At 43.7% G+C, this 26,699-nt stretch overlaps 1 protein-coding gene across 7 annotated transcripts in view; it reads left to right on the forward strand.

Moving 5' to 3' along the window:
* The window catches only part of SGPL1 (sphingosine-1-phosphate lyase 1), a 76,194-nt gene that overhangs the window by 26,542 nt on the left and 22,953 nt on the right, over positions 1-26,699 (forward strand). For 6 of the 7 annotated variants that reach the window (XM_047824429.1, XM_047824432.1, XM_047824434.1 and 3 more), the window contains exons 3-5: positions 15,449-15,614; positions 22,142-22,209; positions 25,737-25,884. In XM_047824429.1, coding sequence (XP_047680385.1) covers positions 15,449-15,614; positions 22,142-22,209; positions 25,737-25,884 — 382 coding nt within the window. Of the gene's footprint in view, positions 1-6,465; positions 6,487-15,448; positions 15,615-22,141; positions 22,210-25,736; positions 25,885-26,699 lie in introns of those variants that run through there. The other variant, XM_047824435.1, reaches the window with a different exon arrangement.

Below are 26,699 nucleotides of genomic sequence, written 5' to 3' on the forward strand. Positions count from 1 at the left end.
GACTCTTGATCTCGCCTCAGGTCGTGATCTCTCGGTTCTTGAGTTCAAGCTCCATGTTGGGCTATGCACTGACAGCACGGAGCCTGCTTAGAATTTTCTTTCTCCCTCTGTCTCTGCTCCTCCCCCATTCGTGCACTCTCTCTTTCCTAAGTCAACTTAAAAAAACATAAAAAAAAGAGGTTCTTTTTTTTGAGGTATATCTTACAGTAAAGGGCACAAATCTTAATTGTACAGGTCAGTTATATTTGCATATGAGTATGCTGTACTCGCTGCCCAGGTATAAAGAATGGCCAGCATCCCAACAAGTTCCCTCGCATTTGGTACCCACCAAAGGTTATCTTTCTTCTCACTGTAGGTTAGTTTTGCTGATTTTTGAACTTTGCATAAATGGAAACATACAGTTCACGTTATTTTCTGAGTATCCTTTTTGCTGAATCTGTGAGATTCAGCCATGCCCTTATATAGCAGTATTTTTTTTTTTTTAATTTTTTAACGTTTATTTTTTGAGATGCTGAGACAGAGCATGAGCAGGGGAGGGGCAGAGAGAGAGAGAGGGAGTCACAGAATCCGAAGCAGATTCCAGGCTCTGAGCTGTCAGCAGAGTCCGACGCGGGGCTTGAACTCACGAGCCATGAGATCATGATCTGAGCTGAAGTTGGACGCTTAACCGACTGAGCCACCCAGGCGCCCCCGGGTAGCAGTAGTTTTAAAACTCATGGCTGTGTAGTTGCACGATGTATAAAATCCCACCATTTATTCATTCTATAGTTGACGAACATTTCTGTTTCTGGTGTTGGCTGTTTTGAATGACACTTCTACATTCTTGATTGAACATGTCTTTTGGTAAGCACAGAATTGCCAGGTCATGAGGCGTACTGCCAGACAGGTTTCCCGAGTGGTTGTCTGATTTACACTCCCACAAGGTTTTCTTAATATGTAACTTTTGCATTTCGCTTTCCAGCAACAAATCTTAAATTTCTGTTACCTGCACACTACACGTGGGAGACAGCATGGAAAACTCTTTCCTGAAGCAGGTTAGGCACTTTTAAAGTGTGAAACACCCTCCGTTTCTGTAATTTCCCCAGAAAGTTAAAGCCTACTGCATTCTTATTTACCTCGTCCATCACTATTAATAAACATTTGACGTAAAGAGAGCAGAGTTTTCTGTTAAGGGCAGACGTTTAGATTTGCAAAACCCCATTTGTAGCAGATAATTTGAAGGTAAAATCATAGTGCTCTGGAACTCTTTGGAGTCTAAGTAGCTGTTATAGTAGGTTTACACTTTGCGCTCCATATTGGGGAGACCTTTTTTTCTGGAGGCTTTTTCTGAAGGCATTTAAATGCACTCCTTTGAAATGCATTTTGGCTGATGGATCTAAAAAGGGATACATCAGTCCTGTCTTGAGTTCCAGTCTTACTGGTGCTGGGACGGGTGAGGCAAATAGAAGATTCTGTTTGCAAACTCTAACAGGAAGGACCAGAGGACAAAAACAAGAATGCCATGGGAGACCTGCTCCTTGGCTAGCTGCATTGCAGCCAGGGCAGACGAAGGCCTAAGGTTATATTGCCCAGCCCTTTTTGATAAGCTTGTGATTTCAGATGCTTTCCCAAGACTCGTAACTATAGCAGTCAACAGCAATCTGTCCAGATGCCTGAAATCAGCCTTATGATCTGTAAACATAAGTGGGTAACCAGTTTAGTCTTGTTTTGCAAGTAAGAGGACACTTGTAATCTTCTGATCGAATTAAATAGTGGAAGGCCGAGAGTTGATGTAACATCTGTCTTATTAAATGGAGGAGCAGCTCACTGGTCGCCAGCATCTTACTACCATCCTCTGTAAGAAAACACAGTGTAGGGGTGCCTGGGTGGCTCAGTCGCTTAAGCGTCCTACTTCTGCTTGGGTCATGGTCTCACCGTCCGTGAGTTCGGGGCCCTGCGTCCGGCTCTGTGCTGACAGCTCAGAGCCTGGAGCCTGTTTCAGATTCTGCGTCTCCCTCTGTCTCTGCCCCTTCCCCACTCACACTCTGTCTCTGAAAAATGAATAAACCTTAAAAAAATAAAAAAAAAAAAAAAGAAAGCACGATGTAGGCATGGGAATCAAACCACTTACAGCCTCTCCCAGCTCTATCTGTGGGACTTTGCTTGAGACCTTGCAAAGGTTACTTGTCCTTGCTGCTTACTGAAAAGGAAAGGGGAATGTTTCCTCACAGAGATTCCGATTCCTCAAATACTTAGTGTTTATTATCTGCGGTTGCTTTCTTATTACCTTACTGCACTGAATACTCACAGCAGCCCTGAGAGTAGATAGATGGGGGTATCTTTTTGTCCGGTGAACTTTTTGTTGAATTATAGCAATGGCATCTGTTTTTGCAGATGAGCAAAATCCTGCTGCATCGAGACTTAGTAATGTGCCAGAGGCCACACAGAGCTAAAATTAGAGTAGAAGCTTTTGATTACCATTCCAGACTTTCCAGGGCACCACGGCTGCCTATAGAACACTAGTAACAGGCCACTCGGTGATCCCACAGAAGTCGTGACGGGTGTCAGTTCGGCACGGCACTCAGAGGTGGCTGTCCCTTTCACATACCCCGGGTAGAGGCTGGAGTGTGTGTTTATGAGCTGCCAAAGGAGAAAGTGTTTTTTAAAAACCTCATCTAAAAATGCAGCAGTTAATAATTCTGTTTATAAACTCTTAAAAATACATACCGTAAGACAATAGTGATCCACTTTGTCTAGTTTGTATACAATTTCTAAGTTAGTTTTAGATACTTAGGGTTGATTTCATTTGGAGTCCAAAGCTTTATTCTGTGTTTCTGGAATTGCAGAGTTTCTGCTGGTTTTTTGGCCCATATGGGAACTTGTTTTCAGAAAGGCTTTTGGGTTTTTGGGGGTTTTTTTGTGGTTCTTTTTTGTTTTTGTTTTTAAAGAAAGCCTGTGAATCTTAGGTGGTTGGTCTTAGCTACGTTTGGTAGACAGAGATGAAATTGCTGGGTCATAATGCCCCCCCCCCCTTTTTTTTAAAGTGTACAGTTCATCAATTTTTTATCGTGTTCTCATAGTTGTGCAGCCACCCCCACAATCTCAGAACATTTTCAGAAGAAACCCCCCAGTTGTAACACTTACTCCCTTATGTGGCAGTCCCCGGGCCTGGAAGCTGCCACCCTGCTTGTTGTCTGCACATATCCTTATTCCGAGTGCTGCATACACACAGAATTCTACAATGTCTGGTCTTTCGTGATCAGCTGTTTTCCTTAGCATGGTGTTTTGAGGGGTCATCCTGTTGTAACATGGATCAGAATGTCGTTCCTTTTTATTCTAGTGCTGAGGCTTTTCCTGGAGAATTTGAAGTAATGGATGCTAGTTCTACAGGGAACACAGGAGTCTTGGGTTCACTTTACATATAATAGAATACTTCTATGATTCGTTTTAGAGAGGGGGTCATTAACCTGGGGAAGATGGACCCCAGTGATGGCTTTTAGGATGTCCTGAGCCCTTTGTAATTATCTTCAGGTTTCATGTTCCCAAGCATTTCTTTTGTGGGGAAGTTTGGGGACTGAGAGTTTTTAGCTTTTGTTAAAAGATAATTTTCAAAGGGTGCCTGGGTGATTCAGTTGGCTAAGCCTTTGACTCTTGATCTCAGCCTAGGTCCTTTTTTTGTTGTTGTTAAAAAAATTTTTTTTAATGTTTTATTTAATTTTGAGAGAGAGAGAGAGAGAAAGTGTGTGTGAGCTGGGGAGGGGCAGACAGCGAGGGAGACTCAGAATGTGAAGCAGGCTCCAGGCTCCGAGCTGTCAGCACAGCGCCCAATGCAGGGCCTGAACTCGCGATTTGTGAGATCATGACCTGACCTGAAGTCAGGTGCTTAGCCGACTGAGCCACCCAGGCGCCCCTCAGCTCAGGTCTTGATCTCAGGATCATGAGTTCAAGCCCCACGTTGGGCCCCATGCTAAGCAGGGAGCCTACTTAAAAAAAAAAAAAATTCACAAAAGGTAAAATCATGACACTGAAACAAATATAAAATGAACACACATTAAAATTTTACTTTGCTTATAAAGAGGAAACCAGGCAGATGTTCTAACTGGTTTGAAAGAAAGGTCCAAAGAACAGACACATTTTTTATTTATTTTTTTTTATTTTTTATTTTTTTCAATATATGAAGTTTATTGTCAAATTGGTTTCCATACAACACCCAGTGCTCATCCCAAAAGGTGCCCTCCTCAATACCCATCACCCACCCTCCCCTCCCTCCCACCCCCCATCAACCCTCAGTTTGTTCTCAGTTTTTAAGAGTCTCTTATGCTTTGGCTCTCTTCCACTCTAACCTCTTTTTTTTTTTCCTTCCCCTCCCCCATGGGTTTCTGTTCAGTTTCTCAGGATCCACATAAGAGTGAAACCATATGGTATCTGTCTTTCTCTGTATGGCTTATTTCACTTAGCATAACACTCTCCAGTTCCATCCCTGTTGCTACAAAGGGCCATATTTCGTTCTTTCTCATTGCCACATAGTACTCCATTGTGTATATAAACCACAGTTTTTTTATCCATTCATCAGTTGATGGACATACAGGCTGTTTCCATAATTTGGCTATTGTTGAGAGTGCTGCTATAAACATTGGGGTACAAGTGGCCCTATGCATCAGTACTCCTGTATCCCTTGGGTAAATTCCTAGCAGTGCTATTGCTGGGTCATAGGGTAGATCTATTTTTAATTTTTTGAGGAACCTCCACATTGTTTTCCAGAGTGGCTGCACCAATTTGCATTCCCACCAACAGTGCAAGAGGGTTCCCGTGTCTCCACATCCTCTCCAGCCTCTATAGTCTCCTGATTTGTTCATTTTGGCCACTCTGACTGGCGTGAGGTGATATCTGAGTGTGGTTTTGATTTGTATTTCCCTGATGAGGAGCGACGTTGAGCATCTTTTCATGTGCCTGAAGAACAGACACATTTATAGATTAAGAACACTAAAATGAGTACACAAATGCCACCCAAACTATTTTCTTCCATAGTGGAGAGGGAAGTCACTTGAACCTTTACCACGTGGCAGGTTTTACGTGTTTATAGATGAAGAGTGGTTTGCATTGCTGTAATCATTTCCAACTTCGAGAGTTGTAAAATAGCTTCCTTAGAATCAGACTCTGGTAGCGTAGAGGGACGTTCTAGACAATGTATAATTTTCCATCGAAATCACACATTGTCTTTTGCACTTTTGATGATCAAAAAAGTTTAAAACTCTTTCAAATGTTAATTTTAAATTGAGTGTCTTACCTCAGTTTAAAAAAATAGCTCCTTTGTGACTGGATTTTAAAGGCCGACTTGCCAAAGGGTGTTTTACATCAATTGAGGGCCAGTCAGAGACCCAGGGATTGGTCTCTGGTTTGTGCTTTTGAATAAGATTACATGTTCCAAATCTCCAGAGAGGTAGACTTTGCAAATGACTTAGGTTCCACTTCTGGGCATACACTCAGTGTTTCTTATCTCTGACAGCAGCAGGACTATTGACAATGGAGATTTCTATAAATATAATCTGGAAAGTCTAGGTATCTTCACTCAGGGACAAAGGTAGATAATCCTTTTAGTAAACTAAGTCTGGGAAGGGAGAAGCCCTCTGACTTCTTCCCCAACTGTGGTATACTCAGGGAAGTCAAGACTTCCCCTTTATGTGTGTAGAATACGGGATTATTTCTGCTGGTCCTTGCTTGCAATCTAAGGAGTTACCATTTGTAGTGCTCAGAGGATAGTGAACTTTTGTAATTTGAAGATGACTTCTGTGTATGTGCACACTGGGCTACTGACCATGAGAGACTGGGAGTTAAGGCCGTCAAGTTTGAGTAGTACCTTCTGCCCACATCTTACCGCCTTGCCTTTGGGTGACCATCTATTTAGCAAGGAAACCCGTAATTGCTCTTACCTCAACATCCCTCAGCCTGTTCCTCTGCTTATTGAACTTGGTTTTCTGCATTTAGCATTCGCTCCTAGTTTAAGCTCCCCATGGTGCCTTTCTTGATGCATTACAGAAGACAGGGGCTCAGAATCCTTAGTTGACAGAAACCACACCAGTCTTCACTTGATGCCTTGTCCTGAGCATGAGTAGGTAAATCAAAAACTGATCCACCCGTTTGGCAGGTTTAGGGCTGTCAGCTTTTACGAGCTCAGAAGCTTTGATTTTCCACGAGTACACTTTTTAAAAAAAAATTTTTTTTTATGTTTTTATTTATTTTTGAGACAGAGAGAGACAGAGCATGAGCAGGGGAGGGGCAGAGAGAGAGGGAGACACAGAGTCTGAAGCAGGCTCCAGGCTCTGAGCTGTCAGCACAGAGCCCGATGCGGGGCTTGAATTCACAGACTGTGAGATCATGACCTGAGCTGAAGTCGGACGCTCAACCGACTGAGCCACCCGGGTGCCCCATCCATGAGTACGCTTCTAATGACTTGAGAACATGGCATGTCAGTCTCCTTTCTGAGGCCAAGATTGTGTCTCCGTGATGGTAAGGTGCTTTGCCTGAATAATCTAGGGCTAAGTGTAGGGCAGTTAGACTTGGTAAATGTTTGTGGAATAGTACCAAGCGTGTACCTCTGACTCTTGAGGCATGGCTGGAAGGGAAAACGTGGACTGTTAAGCTTGTTGGGTGAACTTCTCAGATACCGGATCTCTTGTTTCACATAGTGGAGTTTTGGAGGAAGTATATGGCTTGCTCTTTACCTCCTAAGAAATGATGATTCAGTCCCTTCAAACATTTCTGTATTTGGTTTCATTGCTCAGTTCTTACTTCTTTAATGACCCAAGGGAGTTTTTCCTTCGGGCTTGTGATCTGGTTTTGCTGATAAACATTAATGCCTTTGAAGGCTCTAAAAACAATAGTGTTTTCTTACCTGTTTGCGCTTTGAAATTCTGCAGAATGTGATATGAAAGAGAACCATTTAATTAGCTTTGTTTTCTGTGTTTTTAGGGCAGAAGTGAAGTAAGAATGACTACACTAACTCTTCGGGGTCTCCTGTCCTTGAACTTTACTCCTTAACCTTAGTCCCGGGCTTTAGAGTACCATCTGATCGCAAGACATTAAGACAGTGGGTGAACTGGGTAAAACAGGTTTTTCTTTTCCTTAGCAGCCCATCTGCTTTAAAGCTTGGATTTCTGGCTCTTCTGGAAGAACTGTCGAATGGTGAAGTGTGTAGTTGTACTAGACGTAAAGAAAGTGGACGGACGAGGAAAAACAAGTCCCTTTTTCTCTGCAGCATTGCAGGGTGGCAAGTTTTGATTTTCATTAGTGTTTGGCTTAAGAATAGTTATTAGCCAGGAGCAGTGAAGCGGTCTTATGGATTGACGTGGCTGGGCCCTCACACTTCCAGGGATGCTTGGGGACATCTTTTTACCCTCATCTAAAAGATGGATAGCCGCCGAGTTTGGTGACTGAGTCTTCGTAATATGTTAAGTCAATTATTGAGCGAGTCTTCTACAAAAGAAGGGGTGGGGAGGCTGTGTGACCTTTGGGTTTCAGCGTCTTCCTCTGTGAGGGATGGAGAGTGGTCATGTACTGGTCTTTAACCTGTCGGCCCTGGTGGCTGTGAGATGATGTATCTTGTGAGCTCATCAGAACGGTGCTGGTGTGTGCAGTCTGGTTACAAACACCAGCGATTCTGCTCCGCAGGTTCAAGTCCGTGGGAGATGCGGGAGAGGGGAGGCCGAATCCTCCCTGGGGTCTTACAGAGCAGTGCTGAGTAGATGTGGTACTGTAATTACTTCATTTCAGTTGAGTAATTGTTGGGTTCTTACCACATTAAAAGTAGTGTAGGACATACGAAAATTGTGTTGTTTGTATTCTAATCCGCACTTGGTACCATAAGAGAGGTCACGTGTGAAAACAGTTACTTGGCTATTCTCCCCCACCAGGGTTGAATGCTTTGCTGCTGGGACAGATGAACTCACAGTGCAGTTGGCCAGTGCAGTTTGGCCCTGACTGACTCTTGAGAAATAGCCCAAATGGAGGCATACTGGATATCTGGCATACTAGAAATGCAAAGAAGTCATTGTGCTGTGATAGGAAGGTGAACCTTTAGCAGAAAAGTGGCTTTCCCAGAATCCCGATTTCACAGTGACTCCACGGTGATACCGTGAGGCGTCACTGTTGTGAGTTTCTCCTTTCTCCTCCCGTGAGAGACGGACTCACGCTTGGACTCAGGTCTGCGTGTGGCCAGCAGCCCTCATTTGCACAAGCGAGCATTTCCAGTGGCGCAGGGTGTTACTGGAGCCAAAGGAAGCTGGGGAAACTAGCTCCCGGGTGCTTTGATTTTGACCAGAAAACCTTAGCCGACTCTGTGCTGGGTAATAATCAACTGAACACAGTTGCCACATTTTCTTTGGCAAGGAATCTGTGTCGCTGTGGCAGTTCGGAAATTATTAGTAGAGTCCGTCAGCCTGACAGTGGGAATGTTTTTCTTTGATCTTTAACCTGCTTTTCTTTGAGGTGGGAGGGGCAGGAAGGGGAACCTATGTTGGAATAACTTGTTGCTTCCTCTGCTGGGCCTCACAGCATTTGGTTTTCTTGAGTTCTCTTCTTTTAGGTCCGACTCCTCCAGCAAACGTTTAGATGTGTGTAATATTGTGGAGCCCTGAGAGATGGTTCCAGACATCTTGGAATTCAACTCTGCTCGTGAAGTCCTGTGTTTTAGTTCTGACTCTGCTACTGAATACTTTGCTGTAGAGCAAACTTAACCTTTCTGATTTCACTTTGCACCACCTAGGAAGTGAAACTGTTTATTCTATTGTTTTTAAAGTTTTTATTGCTATTTTATTTACTTTACATTTATTATTTTTTTGAATGTTTATTTTTGAGAGAGTGAGAAAGCATGCACTCACACACACACACACACGCGTGAGTTGGGGAGGGGCAGGGAGAGAGAGAATCCCAAGCAGGCTACACGCTGTCAGCGCAGAGCCCTGTGCGGGGTTTGGTCTTATGGACCCGTGAGATCGTGACCTGAGCCGAAATCAAGAGTCGGGCATTTCACGGACTGAGCCGCCCAGGAGCCCCGAAACTGTTCATTCTTAACCTGAGGACCATGCGAGATTATAAAGTACGAATAAAATAATATGAAAGCCATTGAAAACTTTAAGTTACATAAATATTACTAAGTATTCTCTACAAGTAAATTAATGCTCCTGAGTGCTTCGCTCTTTCTTCTGCATGTTTGTCATGGCCCCTCTAGCCTTCTCTCAATTTTAGTCCCTCTGTGGTCAGGTGGTCACGTAATCTTTGAGTTTGGCAGGGGAGAGAAAGTTCTAAGTGAAGCAAACAAGTGATCTCTGATCCTTATAAAATAGCACCACGTGTACAGTAGGTGTTCGGAAAATCATCGTCGAGTGGCGGGGAGCTTCAGTAGCCGTGGGCATGTGCTGCCGAGAGACCTCTTACGGGTGGGGGTGTGGGAGGCAGCCCTGGGGCCGCCGCAGCCGCCGAGATGCCATTGCTCGTGAATAAAACGAGTACAGACGGTCCGCCCTGGGAGGTGCTGGAGAGAGGATTGTTGTTATTTGTGTTAGCTCCGAGGAGGGAAGCACCATCCGCTGTGGGCCTGGAAACGTCTGTCAGATGGTTTTTCTCTCTTGGTCCTATTCAGTGTTTCTTCTGGTATAAATTGGCAATGAAGAAATTCGACGTGGAAAAAATACCCCTGCCTCACTGGCAGTTGATCAAGTTCAGTGCTAGTTCTCGAAGGAGTTGTTTGGGGGAAGAGGTATGGGTAGTGCCACGGTGGGAACTCGCTTGTGGAATCTTGTGCTCTTGAAGTCATTTAGGGACCGGGAAGAGTTAGCAGTTGTTGGGAATCGCCTTGGGCTGGTACCAGTAAGGAAGAAACTTCTGCATCTCTTTGACTGACTTGTTTCATCACATCATAATCCTGGCCTCACAGAAATGTGAAGAGAATAAATCATAAGTGTAAAAAGTGCTGAGACCTTGTACGCTGCACAGTACCTCTGTGTTAACAGCCTTCACTGCATTGCACAACTGCCTTCTCTAATTAAAGAAGCTGGGAATACCATCGCTGAGGCACTGCTTTTAAACCTGAATGTCAGGATCCATTTAGAGGGATCAATTCAATGGGTCAAACATCTAAAAAAAAGAAAGTAGACATAGGAAAAAAAAAAGTGCATCACAAGTAATAAGGTGTTAGGTACAGTATTCTGGAAACTTTTGTTTTGGTTCCGTATCTTTCTGTTGCTATGTGTGTAGATGGTTGTAAAATGGTTTCTGTGTGTCTGTATTGGAAAAGTTTGAAATCCCATGGCCTAACAAATAACATGTCTCAGATTTTCAGAATTTGTAGACTTCCGTTGCTGTGTTACTTTTAGGAAAGTGCCTTGCTCCCTTGAAGTGATTTGGGGGTTGAAAGAGTTCACACATGATTGGGAATAGCACGCCACCAAGCTCCCATGAGTTCTTGCAGCTGCCTTTTGTCTAACAATGATTAGGATGATTGAGTACTATTTCGATGTCTTCCAGGCATCAGCTAAAACCTAAACCATTTGATTAGACATGGAATGAGTAAGAAGAGAAAGGCTGTGTAGTTTACTCGTCCTTATTTGACAGTAGCTTCTTAAAAGAGTTAATGTTTTGAATCCTCCTACCACGAAGGTTTGTCTTTTCTTCTGTAATACTATGCTTTACAAAACTTTACGGTATTCTTTGCCACCATTTTACATATATTCAGTGGGCAAAGTGTTCTGTTTGTTTTTATCCTCTAGAGGAATACATTCCCAATTTGATGACAGACTGGAAAGGAAGGAGTACCGTACTTGGGGAGTTTTTACCAAAACCACCGTTCTCTTGGGGGTCGGAGATAAATGCCCACACCCCCCCACAGATACGCATAGACACAAACACAATTTATTTATTCTGTGACTGTTATTCTGTGTCCCTTTTTCTAGATAAAGAGTAGAGGCACAGCTTGGTGAAATAATTTGCCTGGCGTTGCACAGCAAGCTAGTGGCCTTTGTGGATGACCATTCAGAGTGCTTGTGTTTCCAGAGACAGTATGTAGGTTAAGTTGACATGAACAAAAGCTTGAGTGTTGTAATCATTAATATATATGCAGGTGTATATAGACAAAAAATGTACTTCTGTAAGCAAAAAGACACGGTGGGAAATAGTAATTATAACTATATTAAGTTTCTGTGCTGTTTCTATGTAGACCTGTTTACCTGTAGTCATGACCCACGCATACAGTTTTAGTTTGTTATGATCTGTGCAGTACATCCAAGGTAGATTCTGCCAAGAACATAAATTAGGAGAAGGAAACCCTAGGGATAGCACTGGAGGGTAATGTGTTAAGAGATCCTCTGTCCATGAACACTTAGAATGAGGAATTGAAGGAATACTGAACACTGAGTCAGGAGGCTTGGGTTCTGACAAGCCTGTCTGGATGGGCCTGGGCATGCTGTTTCACTTGGGGGCTTCTGTTTTATAAAGTGCAGTTGTAGGCTTTATCTCTAAAGTTCCCTTCAGCATTTAGATTGTATTCTTCCCTAGGGCTGGAGTATTGCATCAGGATCCAGCCTGGGGTTTGTGCTGTTTGCAAGGCCCCAAGGGACTGCCTCATCCTTTTTCCCAAGGAGATAGCACGCCTTAGCCCACAGAGCCCTATAGAGCAGTGAGCCATTAGTGCTGTGAGGTGCTTATTCGTGGGGACTGAGCCTAGGTTGTTTGTAGTAACCTAGAAGGACCTGGGACTGAGGCCAGGAGATGTAATTTCCGTGACCAACTAGTTGCCTACTCAAAAAGCTCACTAGGACCTATCCAAATACAGTATCATTCTGTCTTTGGAGTAGGAGAATATAGAAATATATCTCTCCTTAAGGAGATGTGTTTAAGGACTTGGAATCTAAGGACTCCCATTATCTTCTTATAGCAGTTGGCAAGAACATATATTCTTGCTGAAAGTAAGTTTATAAATATTAGCGAGGAATGCCTTCATATCTTAATAGGCTTTTTAAAAATTGACATAGTTTACATTTGCTGATTCTTTGCTCTCTCCCTAATGCTAATTATATTACTCTTTGTTCAGTGCTAAGAAAAGTTGAGAATATCTACGGGCATCTTTTGACATGGGTAACCTCTATTTTCTGGGTTAATTAGGAACTAGTATCACCAGAGGAAAAGCTGATCTGCATGATTATTTCTTCCATCATCCCATTCATACACACTATCTATCTATCACTCTACTTATTATTTTTTGAGTAGGACCCATGCCCAATGTGGGGCTTGAACTCCTGACCCTAAAACAGTTGCAGGCACTTCCGCATAAGCCAGCCAGGTGTCCCATATAACTATTTAGCCATCTGGTTAGATCATAGCCTTAACACCAGAAGATTCTTTATGATGATGGAAATCACGATACATCTTTGATGATGGTAGAGTCCTCTGGTCCTCCTCAGGTCCTGACCAGCACGGTCACTGCTGTGCAGGATTGAGGTTGTTGATAGCAACAGTGGGCTCTGGGGAATGGCCAGGAGCTATGAAAGAGTTGCAGATAAGCTGTGTTTCCATGGATAGCCCTCTAGGGAAGCCAGCACTTGCCTGATGTTAATGACCTTATACCGAAATCTAATTGCCAAGGATAGAAGTGTTTTCAGTAAACATTTGTTGAGCACCTGTCCTCCTCCTAAGCTTTCACACTCCTACTAGAACATTGCATGTAGATCTCTAACAGGCGCATAACTCAAACTAGTATCATTATCTTTATCTCAAAATCTCCTTTACCTTCTTCAGCTTCCCTTTCTCTTCTAGTCTACCATGGTTTAATGGTGACACCACTTGCCCAGTCTCTCAAACATGAACTTGAAAAATTGGAATTACCTATATTCTTCCCACTCCTTACTTCTATATGCCCTACTTACTTCCTGTATCTGGGAAATTAGAAAACCCTGTTTGTACTATCTCCAAAAAGCATTTTTAAATCTGTGCTGCTTTTTAGCCCCAATGTCATGACTGCAAACCCAGTTTATTTCTCCCCTAGACTGCTTCAGCTCCTCTTAACGAAAATTTGTATCTCTGACCTCTGGCTTCCTTCTCCTCGTCTCCCATCAGGTTGCTTAAAAAAAAAAAAAAAAATTGCTCTCCTGATTAACAACCCATGCCTTTTGTTTGCTGCTGTTCTGCAATTTGCCTTTTTTTTACACTCAACATTATGTTCTGGAAAATTTTTAATGTGGTTTATTCAGATCTTTTTTTAAATACTGCATAGTATGAATACATAAAGTGTGTGTATTATAGATTATTTAAACATTCCTCCATGAATGGACATTTGGGATATTAAATTTCATTGTTATAAAGAATACTGAAGTGAATGTCCTTGAACCTGTCTCTTTGATATGTAGATATCAAAAAGGGGAGTATCTGGGTCAAAGTAAGTATGTTTAAAACGTTAATAGGCAGTGACAAATCACTTTACAAAAATTGCCTGTCAATTTATATTCCCACTGTACATGGTTTTTTTTTTTGTTTGTCTTTTGTTTTTAAGACCGTTTCTAATCTTTCTAATCTGGACCTAGTGTACTTCTCCCAGTCTCCGTTCTCCAACTGACATGTTCACTCATGCACTTGGTCCTGGTCAGCCACTATCCAAGTGCTGTGTGGTGTGGCCTGTGTGCTGGGCACTCTGCTCTGTGTTGCGGACCTAGACGTGCTGAGACAGATGGGTCCCTGTCCTCATCTCTGCTCTTAGACCATGCTGAATGTTTTTTGCCATCCCTAGACTTTTTTTTAATGCTTTTGCAGCTGTCGCTCTCTCTTCCTGGTATGACTTCTTTTTTTTTTTTCCTTTTAACTTTTTTGGCAAGAGAATTTTCTTTGATAGATCTTTTAAACCCTTTGAACCACATTTTCCCCACCTCCTCTTAGGTGAGTTTGATAGGCCTTCCTTAGTGGTCTCTCTTAGCACTTTACTTACATCCTTTCTGTAGTATTGATCCTAATGAGTTTGAATGATTTGTTCATGTATGCGTCAGCCTGTGTATGTTTGCGTGTGTGTACATATATATGCACACACACACACGCACACACACACACACACACACACACACACACCTCTTTCCCATTAGATTGTAAGCTTAGTGAGGGCAAGACCTTGTGATGGTTACCATAATGCTTCCCCAGCTTAATGCCTTAAATACTGATGATCCTTTGCAAATGTTGAATAAGTGAATGAATAACAAACTATCAGATGAACTTGTTTTGTACAGGGCACTGTGGGGGCTTATAAATATGATTAAGATCTGATCAGCCTTCAAGGACCCAACCACGTAGTCAGAGAGATAAAAAACAAATGAGTAGACTGACTGCAGGGCACATTGTGATAAGCTCTGTGTGGAGTCACAAGTGACTACCTGAGGAGAATTTAATGGGAGAGATGAATTTTCATGAGTGGGTCATGAAATTTTCAGGAGTCCAGATGAGAGGACTTTATTCTTGCTTGTGCCAGATATTGTGAGGGATACACATAATGATAAGAATTTAAGAGTTTCGTAGTCAAGGGGCACCTGGGTGGCTCTGTCAGTTAAATGTCTGACTCTTGATTTCAGCTCAGGTCATGATCTCATGGTTTGTCGGATCGAGTCCCACGTTGGGCTCCATGCTGATAACACAGAGCCTGCTTGAGATCCTCCCTCCCCCCCTCCTTCTCTATCTCTTTCTCGAAGTAACTAAACCTTTAAAAATTTTTTTTAAAAAGTTATGAAAAGAGACTTTTGCAGTCAAGTTGGGCTTGAGAGCAGAGATTGGCAGACTGTGGCCTGTGGGCCAAATCGGGCCTGCCGCCTGTTTTGGTACAGTCCGTGAGCTAAGAATGACATTTTACATTTTTAAAATTGTTTTTACAAAAAGAATATTTTGTGATCTGTGAAAGGATATGCAATTCCAGTTTTAGCATCTGTAACGAACTCTTGCTGGAACAGCCGTGGTCACTCATTTCCCGCCCTCCGTGGTGGTGTCTGTGCTACCAACGGCAGAATGGAGTAGTTGTAACAGAGACTGGCTGACCTGTGACGCCCGAACTGTTTCCTCTCTGGCCTTTTACAGAACGGTCTGCCCACCCCCTGCGTTAGCAGATGGGAGAGATTCCAATAAAGTAGAGAGGAAGAGAGAGCCCTTCGTATCCAGCGGATTCGTTTGAGTCAAGAGAGTGGGGCGATGAGCACTGCAGTCATAGTGAAGCTTTAGAGCTGAAATGATGCAGCCGAACCATTTATTTCATAGACAAGGCAGAAGATCAAAACCCTTGTCAAAGTCCACCTGACTCGGAAGCAGAGCTTTGAGGACTGTAGAGCATGATAAGAGTATTGCCGGGGTGGGGCCAGGTCACGAATGGCTTTGCCCTTGAAAAAGGAGGGCCGCAGAACAGAAGTCCCTTCTCTCTCTGAATGTAATGTTCCTTTTTTTTCCCTTGTATTTCTAGAAGGCTTTTGAGCCCTACCTTGAGATCTTGGAAGTATATTCCACAAAGGCCAAGAATTATGTAAATGGACATTGTACTAAGTATGAGCCCTGGCAGCTGATTGCCTGCAGTGTCGTGAGCACCCTGCTGATAGTCTGGGTATATGGCTTCGTCTTCCAGCCAGAGAGTAAGTATACCGCCCCCTCCCGTCTGGAAAGGTAGCGTGGAGTTTGACCAGCTTTAGAGCTCATGGCTGATGGGTTGGACTAATTTCTTGCCTTTGGTTTGGTTCTGATTTTTAAAATCTGTTTAGATAGGAAGTGGGGCATTGTCTTCTGACTGTAAAATTATAATAAGGTTGTCTACATAAAGTTATAATAGCTACCCGAATGTAACTATTACTACTTTTGTTGATTTTTCTGGATCCGCAGCTTACATAAAAAGTCCCGAGAAATTAGTTGTTGTAAGGATCCACAGGTATCTCAAAGTATGGCTTAAGCCTTTCCCATGTTTAGTTTCTTGCCTGGAACATAATTGTATTGCTCAGAGTTCCCCAAGCAGGAATTTATTACTTTCATTTTAGGCCACCCTTTCACTACAGATTGTGTGAAATTGGGACAGCATTGTTGCAGTGACCATTTGAATGTCTGCTGTGTGCCAGGCACCGTGCTAGAGTCCGGGGATAGCGACGCAGGTTATACAGGGTCCCTGTCCTCTTGGAGTTGAACTTCTGATGTCAGGGGACAGACAGCACACTTTGAGCTTCCTGGGTAGTGACTCAGGGAGCCTAAGGGACATAGTGAAGAGGAGGTCCCTTCTCCGGGAGTGCAGGAAAGGTGAGAAGTGATGTGTTTGCAGATCCGCCATCCTTCCTAGGGTCGCACCCACCCTTCCTCCCCTGCCAAACCTGGTTGCGCGTTCCCTCCTTGTGGATTGTTTCCTCCTGCAGGTTGTGCTTGGTGAGTGAAGTAGGAGTGGTGGGTGTGTCTGTAACACTCCTCTGCACCCCGTCCCCACCCGTAGCAGCGGCTGCCTGAATTAATGGGATTAAAAAACCCAGTAACATTGAAGAGGACTGCTTGTCATTTCTCACTTGTTTAAAATTTCCAGGACCCTTTGCTTCCCTGATAACATCTGTTTCAAGGGTCTCCTTCACTGTACTTTTTCTGCTTTCCTCTTCTTTCCCCAGGAGAGTTAACGTAGAAGCCACATTCTGTTTTACCCGCTTACCCTGCAGAGAGCCACCGAGCTGTTCTAGTAACAGTGAAGGGTTATGGCGTAGTAAACATTGCACTTAAAGTGGAAACGAGAGTTGATGCCCTGTCTCAATTGTAGTTCACTCCAGCTTTAAAAACCCTGCCCTCAGTTTCGGCTCCTGGTCCTTGTAAGATTTTCCCTTAAACTCTGATGTATGGGACTGGCTAACCCTTCTGCCACATCTGCTCCATGGTTTGGAAGGGGACACACAGAGACACAAGGCCCTGTGTCTTTCTGCTCAGGCTTAGCCTGTCCAGGGAAGCGTTCTGTTCAGTGGTGCCCACCATCTTGTCCTTCCAGGTGAAGCAGTCTGTTGCAGAGGACTCTAAGGAGTAGCAATAAATATACTTCCCCTTCTTTCTTTTTTATTGTGATTAAAATGCATGTAACGTAAAATTTACTGTTCTGTGCATTTTCAAGTACATTCAGTTTGTGGCGCAACCGCTCCTACCATCCATCTCCAAAACTTTCTCAGTACCCTGAACTGAAACCCTGGCCCCATTAAAGGATAAGCCCCCATTAGCATATTTCCCCCCAGCTCGTACCAGCCGCCACTCTAAGTACTTCTCCTTTTAAGGTGGTGCATTTGTATAAAGCAACGTAAGGTTAGAAGTCTTGAGATTTATATTTCTTTGAGATTTATATTTCTTTGCTCTGATGAGTATGAGCTTCGGGCATTGACTTCCGGCTTGACTTCTGCTGGCCACGGTGCCTGCTTGCATTTTGCTTACCTGGTGGTAGAAGCGTGGCCGTCTTAGGTCCTGGTACTTACCTGCCTTTAATGTCGCAAACAGAATATGCTGGCTTCTGTGCACTCTGTGAGAAAACTACTAGTAGCGGTGTGTTTGTGGTATGTGCCATGTAAATCTTTGTAAGCCCAACTCCACATTATTTATTTTTAAAAAAATTTAAGTAGGCTCCATGCCCAATGTGGGGCTTGAACTCACGACCCTGAGATCACGAGTCACATGCTCCACTGACCAAGATACCCAGGTACCCCTTAAGTCATTTTTTTTAACTTTATTTATATATTTTTTAATGTTTATTTATTTATTTGAATTTTTTTTAATGTTTATTTTTGACAGAGAGAGAGAGAGAGAGAGAGAGTGTGAGGGAGCGAGCATGAGTGGGGGAGGGGCAGAGAGACAGGGAGACACAATGGAAGCAGGCTCCAGGCTCTGAGCTGTCAGCACAGAGCCCGACGTGGGGCTCGAACTCAGACCATGAGATCGTGACCTGAGCTGAAGTCAGACACTTACCCGACTGAGCCACTCAGGCACCCCATAAGTCGTTTTTAATAACATGTTTTTCTTATTACGAAAGTAGTACATGTCCACTGCAGAAAAGTAGGCAATACCGATAAGCCATAAGAACAAAATGAAAATCTTGCTACCTAGAGCTAACCACTATTTACATATGTCTTTTTCTACATTTAAATCCAGTTGAACCGTACAAAATATCTTTTGTAGGTCAAAAGTTTTGAATGTCAACAATTTCATATAGTTTCACACACAACACTTTTTATTTTGTAACTTCTAACTTGAATTTTAGACACAGATCAAAATGTCTTCTCTCTAGAGGTTGGAGATAGTCTTGATAAAATTGCCGTGTTTTCAGTACCTTGCTCATGTAGGGGAATTGTGCTTACCACGGAACAGTCGAGTTATTTTTAGCATATTGCCCCAGAGGAGTCTAAAGTCTGGACTAGTGATAAATCCCGCTGATCTTCAAACTCTGAATACACTTCTGAGAGGAGAGGATAATTCTGCAACACAGGATGGACGCTGCTACAGATAAGAACAAGAGGCTGTAGGAAGATGGGGGTGGGAGTGTGGCCAGGGGTCAGCAGCCCTCTACGGTGTTATCTCTTCCCTAATTCTGCTCTGTGATTATCAGCTCATATCGCTATAACTTGATGTTGATTTAACTGTGGGGTTGTCCATAGTTCATGAATAGGAATCAGAGTTATGTGGTGGGAGGAGGTCATAACACTCCCAGTTTCTAGCCTTGGCACCTTAACTAACACCCATAAGCTCTCTCAGCCTGTTTCCTCACAGTAAAATGGGCAGAAGTACTACCCGCCTTACTTAGTCATAGGGTAATATGAGTATCGAGAGGCATAATTTTTTTTTTTTTTAATTTTTTTTTTTCAACGTTTTTTATTTCTTTTTGGGACAGAGAGAGACAGAGCATGAACGGGGGAGGGACAGAGAGAGAGGGAGACACAGAATCGGAAACAGGCTCCAGGCTCCGAGCCATCAGCCCAGAGCCTGACGCGGGGCTCGAACTCACGGAGCGCGAGATCGTGACCTGGCTGAAGTCGGACGCCTAACCGACTGCGCCACCCAGGCGCCCCTCGAGAGGCATAATTTGAAAGGAATCTGTAAGCTGCAAGGAGCTATACGTTGTTGTCCTTGCATTGGCACTTACTATTTTATTACCTTAAAACACTATAATTACTTTTCTTTATGTACCTCTGGGGACTTTTACTTTTGAGATTATCTTTTCGGGTCATGACCACATGATCTTTTCATTTCTAATTTCTCCATCTCCGATCTTAACATTTCTGTTCTTTCTACCTGTACTGTTAAATCGCACGCAGAGTTGACTCTGTCCTCCCCGACCCAGCCACATTACTGTACTTCTCAAGGGACTCCTTTTTGCTGAGTTTTAGACCTCTTTCTGTCCCATTAGTTATTTATCTCATCTGTTAAATAAGGGAATTGTTCTGAATTTTTACAGCTTTAATACAGTTAGAAATATCAAATAACAAGCAGCTTAAACGTCCAACGCTAAATTACGTGCATTTGATGGACTGTTATGGTAGTATTTAAAACTATGTTTAGGAAGCGTTCTTCACGTAGAAAATTCTGTAATCGAGAAGAGGGCACGGCTTTGTACATGCTCTAGGATCACAGCTGTGTACTTCAGTGTGTAGAACTTAAGAGTGGAAGGAAGTACAGTAAAACCTTGGTGTGCGAGCATAATTTGTTCCAGAAGCATGCTTGTAATCCAAAGCACTTGTATATCGAAGTGAATTTCCCCATAAGAAATAATGGAAGCTCAGATGATTCGTTCCACAATCCAAAAATATTCATATGAAAATGAGTATAGTACTGTACTATAATACAAAATAGAAAAATAAGCAGCCTGCACGTTAGAAAACCTTCGTGACTGGTGTGCGGGAGACAAGAGAGAGGAGGGTTATTGTGTAGGACAGCTTTCACTATCACTAACAGAATCACTGCTATCTGTTGACTCAATGGAATCTTTCTTTTTGTGCAATTTTAACAAGGAACCTATCCAATGACCTAGAATAAAGCAGAGCATTCCTCAGCTCACTCTTGGAGGGAAAAGCAAAGGGCCGTCCATAGGTGCTTTGAAGTGACAAAAAATACACTGGTGCCAGTTGTGGGCACCTTTGAATGGTCTAAAAAATCACCGATTTCTGCCAAACACTGCGGCCTGAGACCGTGCATCCGAGCATGGGAGATGATTACCCACAATCCTGCAGAGAGAGACAGAGAGAGGAAAGAACCATTGGTTCAGTTGTGATCATGTGACGTTGGGCGTCATGTACTGCTCGTATTGCAAGACATCGCTTGTTTATCAAGTTAAAATTGATTAGAAATGTTTGCTCGTCTTGTGGAACACTCGCAGAACAAGTTATCTGCAATCCAAGGTTTTACTGTCTTCCAAAGTGTAAACAAAATAGCAACTACAAACAAGTGATTTCAATCCCTTTGTCTTCTTATTCAGTCTCAGACTCAGTTACCTGCTTTGCTCCAGGCATTGACAGAGTATTGGCTCCAGTGCTGGGCCACAGACGGCAAGGTGGAAAGACAGGCCTGCAACCCAAGCAAAACAACTAGTAAAGATGCAAGGTGTCCTGTCATCAGTGCTAACAGAAGGCACAGATGTAGTCTATGCTTGTCGGAGAGAGTTCCACTGGCCGGGGAAGTTGGAATGCCCACATCTAGAAATGTAGAAGTTCATATTCATTTCCTGCCTGCACAGAAGCTAGGTCTAGGTTCCTTATAGACTCATTTGGGATAACTGAGAATTCCTGCTGTGCATAGAGTCCTGGGTGTCTAGGGCTAGGAAAATTGAGGCTTCAGTGTATTTATTTATTTTTTAATGTTTATTTTTGAGAGAGAGAGAGAGAGAGAGAGAGAGACAGAGGCAGAGTGTGAGCAGGGGAGGGGCAGAGAGAGAGGGAGACCCAGAATCTGAAGCAGGCTCCAGGCTCTGAGCTGTCAGCACAGAGCCCGATGTGGGGCTCGAACTCACGAAACGTGAGATCATGACCTGAGCCAAAGTTGGACACTTAATCGACTAAGCCACCCACGTGCCCCTTGCTTCAGTTGAAGCCCGTGCTCCATCACTGATGTGATCTGTGGCCTTGAGCAAGTTATTAATGCTTGATCCTTAGTTGCCTTTGGATGGTAGGTAATGCTTTCTGTATTGAATCTGAATTCATTAAAAGTTATGATGGTCTGTTTAGATGCCATGCACTTACAATTATTATAACGGACAGGATCAGAATTCCCTACTTGTCCTGTACTCTGCCTGACAGGGAGTCCGATTGGTGTCCGTGATACTGAAGCCCTTTTTAGGTCCAAAAAATGTTGAAATGCTGTCAGGGTGTATGTTGAATGAGAGACTGGAGCATAGATCCTGAAGAAAAAGCGTGGCTTGGTCATTTGTTTTGGGGAAGGGAAGAGAGCTTTTGGGCATCTGAAACCTCGGGAAGGTCACCAGCTCTGAAATGATGTTATTCGACCCAGCATTCTGCTTCTGGGAATTTATGCTCTAGGCACGCGCTGACGTGTGCAGTACGTGTTGCAAAGTTCTTATTTCACTGTTGTTGGTAATAGGAAACACCAGAAATAACCTAACTGTCCACCATGAAGGAGCGGGTTGAATCAGCTATGATGCATCCATATGGTGGAATATTTTAGAGCTACAAAAATGAGTGAGGAAGCTCTGAGCTTTAAGAGAATATTCCTAAGTAGAAAAACAAGGTCTAATACAGTTACTAGAGTGTGCTACCTTCTGTTTAAAAGGTGAGACAAATAAGATTTTATTTTTATTATTGCTTGTAGAAGCATAAAGAAAGAAAAAAAAGAAAAAAACTCTAGGTAGGTATCGTAGAAATGAATAGTAATAGTGTTTCCCTGAGGGTAGGATGAAAGTCTAGGGAACCGATAAGAGGGAAACTTTGAACTCTGTGTGTGTTTGTTAATTTAAATAACTTTTTGAACCATGTAAGTACGTTACTTATTTGAAAATTTAAATGTCAGAGCTTTTTTTTTTTTTTACAAAGGAAAGAAACTACGTTTACAATCGGAAGGCAGGTGAGATCGCAGAAGGCACGCGGAACAGTTCATATATTATGGCTAGCGGGTCGTATCCATGCAAACTTAGGTGGGTAACGGAGCCAATTGTATCTTTTAGGTTTATGGTCAAGGTTGAAAAAGAGATGTTTTAAGCTCATCAGGAAGATGCCTATTATTGGTCGCAAGGTAAGTGGAATCTGTACAGAGCTTCTCCCCTACCGCCACCCCCATAATCATTTCCTCTTTCTTCTATTTGCCGAATTCCCAAGGGTGAGGGTGATTTTGTTCCCCACCTCCAAGGAACATCTGACAATGTTTGAAGACCTTTCTGGTTATCACAGCTGGAGGGGAGTGCTATTGGCATGTAGTGGATAGTGGCCGGGGGTGCTGCTAAATATCCTACAGTCCCCCACAGAAAATTATCTGCTCCAAATGTCAGAAGTGCCAAGGTTCAGAAATCCGACTTAACCCTTTCTCGAGCATATTTGACCAAAGGAGAAAGGCCATGTCTGTTAAGGAAGAACTTGAAATTAGAAAACCTGACAGAAGTGGCTTTAGAGCAATATCTGGCCGTGCTGACTTTAGGTATATATCTGGGGTTGGGTGCTTACTTGGTTTAGACCAGGGTTGGCAGACTTTCTCCGTAGAGGACTAGATAGATAGGAGAGGTCTAGACTTCGCAGGCCATCCCGTGTCTTTCCGAACTCTTCAAGTCCGCCCCTGCGGCGGGAAAGCAGCACAGGGTGATGGGTAAAGGGATGAGCTTGGCTGTGTTCCAGTGAAACTATCTTGACGAAACAGGCCGGGGTCAGATTTGGGCTGTAATTTGCTGACAGGGTTAGAAACTTAGCACTGTTCTCTTGCTCTTTGTACCTGTCTGCGATATAGTATGTTCCCTTCACTGTGTCCTCTCTCCCCTCACCCATGCTGAGGATAAAGACTGTCACCTCTGTACCCTTCCCTCAGGCTCCTTATCACAGAAGAAGATAACAGTGCAGGCCCTGGGCATGCTCGGAAGAAGGCACATGAGTCCCTAATGTCGTCATCTCTCCCAGGGTCCTGCCTGCCCCTCAGCTTTCCTTCAAGCTTCCTTTCACTTTTGGCTCTCAGTTCCCTTTCCCTTTTCCCCTCTCCTGACCAAACCAGAAAAGATGTCAGTCATCTTTAACGTTTGACCAAAATTCATTCAGACCCCTGTGCTAACTCTCCCGTAACTGTGTATTTATTTTCAGGTGCATTTCCTATAGGGGAAGTAGAAGTAGTTATGGGAGGTAGAAAAGGGGAATGGGAGTGGATAGGCTTTTATTTGACTCCAAATCACCGTAAGCCCTAAAAGGAAATCTCCTTGAGTCCTGCTAGAGTTAAGGGATAGGGGGAGGGTGGACTGGATCTCGAAGGATACTAGCATTTTCCCTTCTCACTCCCTGGATTTTTCTGCTCTTTCTCTTCACACATTTCTCCTTCAGTTTCAGATTTTGAGACAAATAAATTCCAGACCCTATTATTAAATTCATAAAATAATAATTGGAAGGCACTTAAAACCCATATAATCACCTTTCGTTTTTTAGAACCAGATTTTGAGGCTCAGAGGCAAAAGTTCTTTGTTTCGAGTGACGTGTGTATCCTTGTGTCATTCATTCCCGTAAATTCACTTACCGAACATACAATTAGTGAGCACATGCTCTGTCGGATACTACTCTGGATGCTGGGGATATAGAGGGGAACAAGACCAAGTCCTTGCTCTGTGGAGCTTATATTTTTGTAGGAAAATCAGAAAATAGGTAAACACATAAGAATTTCATTTTTTAAAAAAGTTTATTTATTTTGAAAGACACAGTGCAAGTGGGGGAGGCGCAGAGAGAGAGAGACAGACAGACAGACAGAGGATCCCAGGCAGGCTCGATGCTGTCAGCACAGAGCCCAACACAGGACTCGAGCTCACGAAACCTCGACATTACGACCTGAGCCGAAACCAAGAGTCAGATGCTTAACCAACTGAACCAGCTAGGCACCCCAAGAATTTCATTTTGAAATAAATGTTGTGAAGAAATTAAAATGTAATAGAGGTTCTGAGGCAGTAATTGGGGGGGGGGGTGCTTTCTAATATAACTCATTATCATTTTTTGTCTCTCTTATTACAACAGCATAGTCTGTGTGTGGAAACTCAGCTTTTTTTTTTTAATGTTTATTTATTTATTTAGAGAGAGAAAAAACACAAGTGGGGGAGGGGCAGAGAGAGAGGGAGACAGAATCTCAGGCAGGCTCCACGCTGTCAGCACAAGAGCCCGACTCAGGGCTCGAACTCACGAGCTGTGAGATCATGACCTGAGCTGAAATCAAGAGTCAGACACGGAACCGACTGAGCCGCCCAAGCGCCCCCAACGCCCAGCTTTCATAGTTTGCTCCTGTTGCACGCTCTCCATTTATGCGGCATAGTTCTTCGCGTACATCTTTAAAAATATTTTCGCTTCCATCACACGCCTTGCGTCCATCACGTGCCCGAGAGCGTGGCCTCTGCTGTCTGCCGGCGCTTGCTCGGGAGGCGGTCGCAGGCGTGTTTCAAAGGTGCGGCTTTCCCTGTGGTTTCACTGGGGGCCACGTCTAAGGAGGTGCTCTTGTGTTGGAATCATCCGAGGCTACAGATGGGGAAAATCTAAATGTTTGCAGTCAGATCGTGGGCCTGACACTTTCACCAGTGTGTTGCTGAAACCTTCTCGCTGTCACACGCACAAATTGTGACATGTAGCCCTTTTTCCAGATCTAGCGCCCGACAGTCTCTTAGCACAGATAGCGGCCCCTGCTCTGTTTTGTTTTGTTTTTTTAAACCCTATTTCTCCTCCCCACCCCTCAGCACTCCCCCAGCACTTTTCACTACCTGACCTTCATTTTCGGCCTCTGCTGCTAAAGATAAGCCTCATGAGAACAGGAGTTATTTTCACTCGTACTGCCTCCCTTATTTTGTCCACTGCGTATCCCTGGCCCATAGTAGTAGTTCAACGAAGTAGTTCACAGGCTGTTGCGGTGAGGATGAAGAGAAAATAGCCATAGTTGATGAACTGTAGCAGAAAGGACCCCAGCCCCTCCTAGCCCTCGAGGGCCAAACAGGACAGGCGGTGGACAACCTGAGGAGGTAGAGCGCAGTCCCCCTGGCATTCTACCAGGGATGTCTTGTGCACGCACGTGAGAAGCTGTGGAGGGCCCCCGGGTTCTGGGTGTGCCCCGCGTGTGTCTGTCTGTTCAAGGAGCTCATCACCCCCTCGAGTACTAGGATCCCTCTTACCGCTTGGCTTATTTTCTGGTGGCTGTTTGTGACTCTACCTCTGTTTCTTTAGCACACACATTGTAGCTGTTGCCAGGACAGGAATAAGGTCCAAGTACTGCTCTCAGAGAGGTGCCGGCCCTGGCAAACGCGAAGCGTTCACGTTTACGCGCTCACCACGTAAAGCAGTGGTGAGGTGAGCACGGCAGAGGAAAGGTGTGGGGAATTGGATGCATCTTTGACTTTCAGAGAGAAAGATGACGTTTAGTCTTCTAAGGGACATTCCAGAAAACAGCAGGTAGTCAGAGTGTCACCACATCTTGTTAAGAACAAGATGCCATCGTCCCCATTTTGCACGCTCGTGTCATGCCCGGCCTTGAGCGGCTGACTTGGTCTCTGCTCCCCACACTGTATGCTTCCATCTCCGTGTTAACTTTCTCTCTTACCTTTGGAGATCCAAGATAACTTGAACAAGACCAAGGATGATATTAGCAAGAATATGTCGTTCCTGAAAGTGGACAAAGAATACGTGAAAGCCCTGCCCGTTCAAGGTCTGAGCTCGTCGGCGGTTCTGGAGAAACTCAAGGAATACAGCTCTATGGGTATGATTCTCGGCAAATGCAAGCTGTTGACTTCCTTAACGTGGCTGGTCTGGTCATCGTTTCATGATTGTACAGGTTAAGAACAGTTCACCCTTGGAACTTAGATGCTTGTGAGAGCCCGCCCCGTCTCAGAGGCTGAATTTCTTTCTTTCTTTTTTTTTTTTAAAGTTCATTATTTTTTTTTTGACAGAGAGAGAGAGAGAGACAGAGTATGAGTGGGGGAGGGGCAGAGAGAGAGGGAGACACAGAATCCAAAGCAGGCTCCAGGCTCTGAGCTGTCAGCGCAGAGCCCGATGCGGGGCTTGAACTTACGGACCGCGAGATCATGACCTGAGCCGGAGTCAGACACTCAACTGACTGAGCCACCCAGGTGCCCCTGAATTTCTTTTTTTAAAAAATTATATGTAAATTCATCCTTCATCCATAAAGCAAAACAGTCTCCTGAGACAGTGGAACTTAGTCCCATTTCCTTTGGTAAGCCTGAATAAAATAGGTACATTTGTCTTTTAAAAAAAACAATGAAAATGAAATACGGATTCATTATAGAAATTGTGAAATCTGCACAAAGGCACAAAAGAAAATAAAAAGTGACTCTAATTCTATCATCCAAGATAAACACAGATGAGATCCACATATAAGTCAGAGGTGTCAGTGTTTTTGTGTAACACAAACACACGTACACATACAGGTACATGCATGAGTGTATAAGGGAAGGATGAATATACCGAGTAGCTCAGTGTTTAAGAGTGTAGCCCACGGACTCAGCCTGGATTCCCACTCTGGTTAGGCCACTTAAATATGATCTTGGGTGAGTT

The sequence above is a fragment of the Prionailurus viverrinus genome, chromosome D2, assembly GCF_022837055.1.
Source record: "Prionailurus viverrinus isolate Anna chromosome D2, UM_Priviv_1.0, whole genome shotgun sequence".
NCBI classification, from domain to species: domain Eukaryota; kingdom Metazoa; phylum Chordata; class Mammalia; order Carnivora; family Felidae; genus Prionailurus; species Prionailurus viverrinus.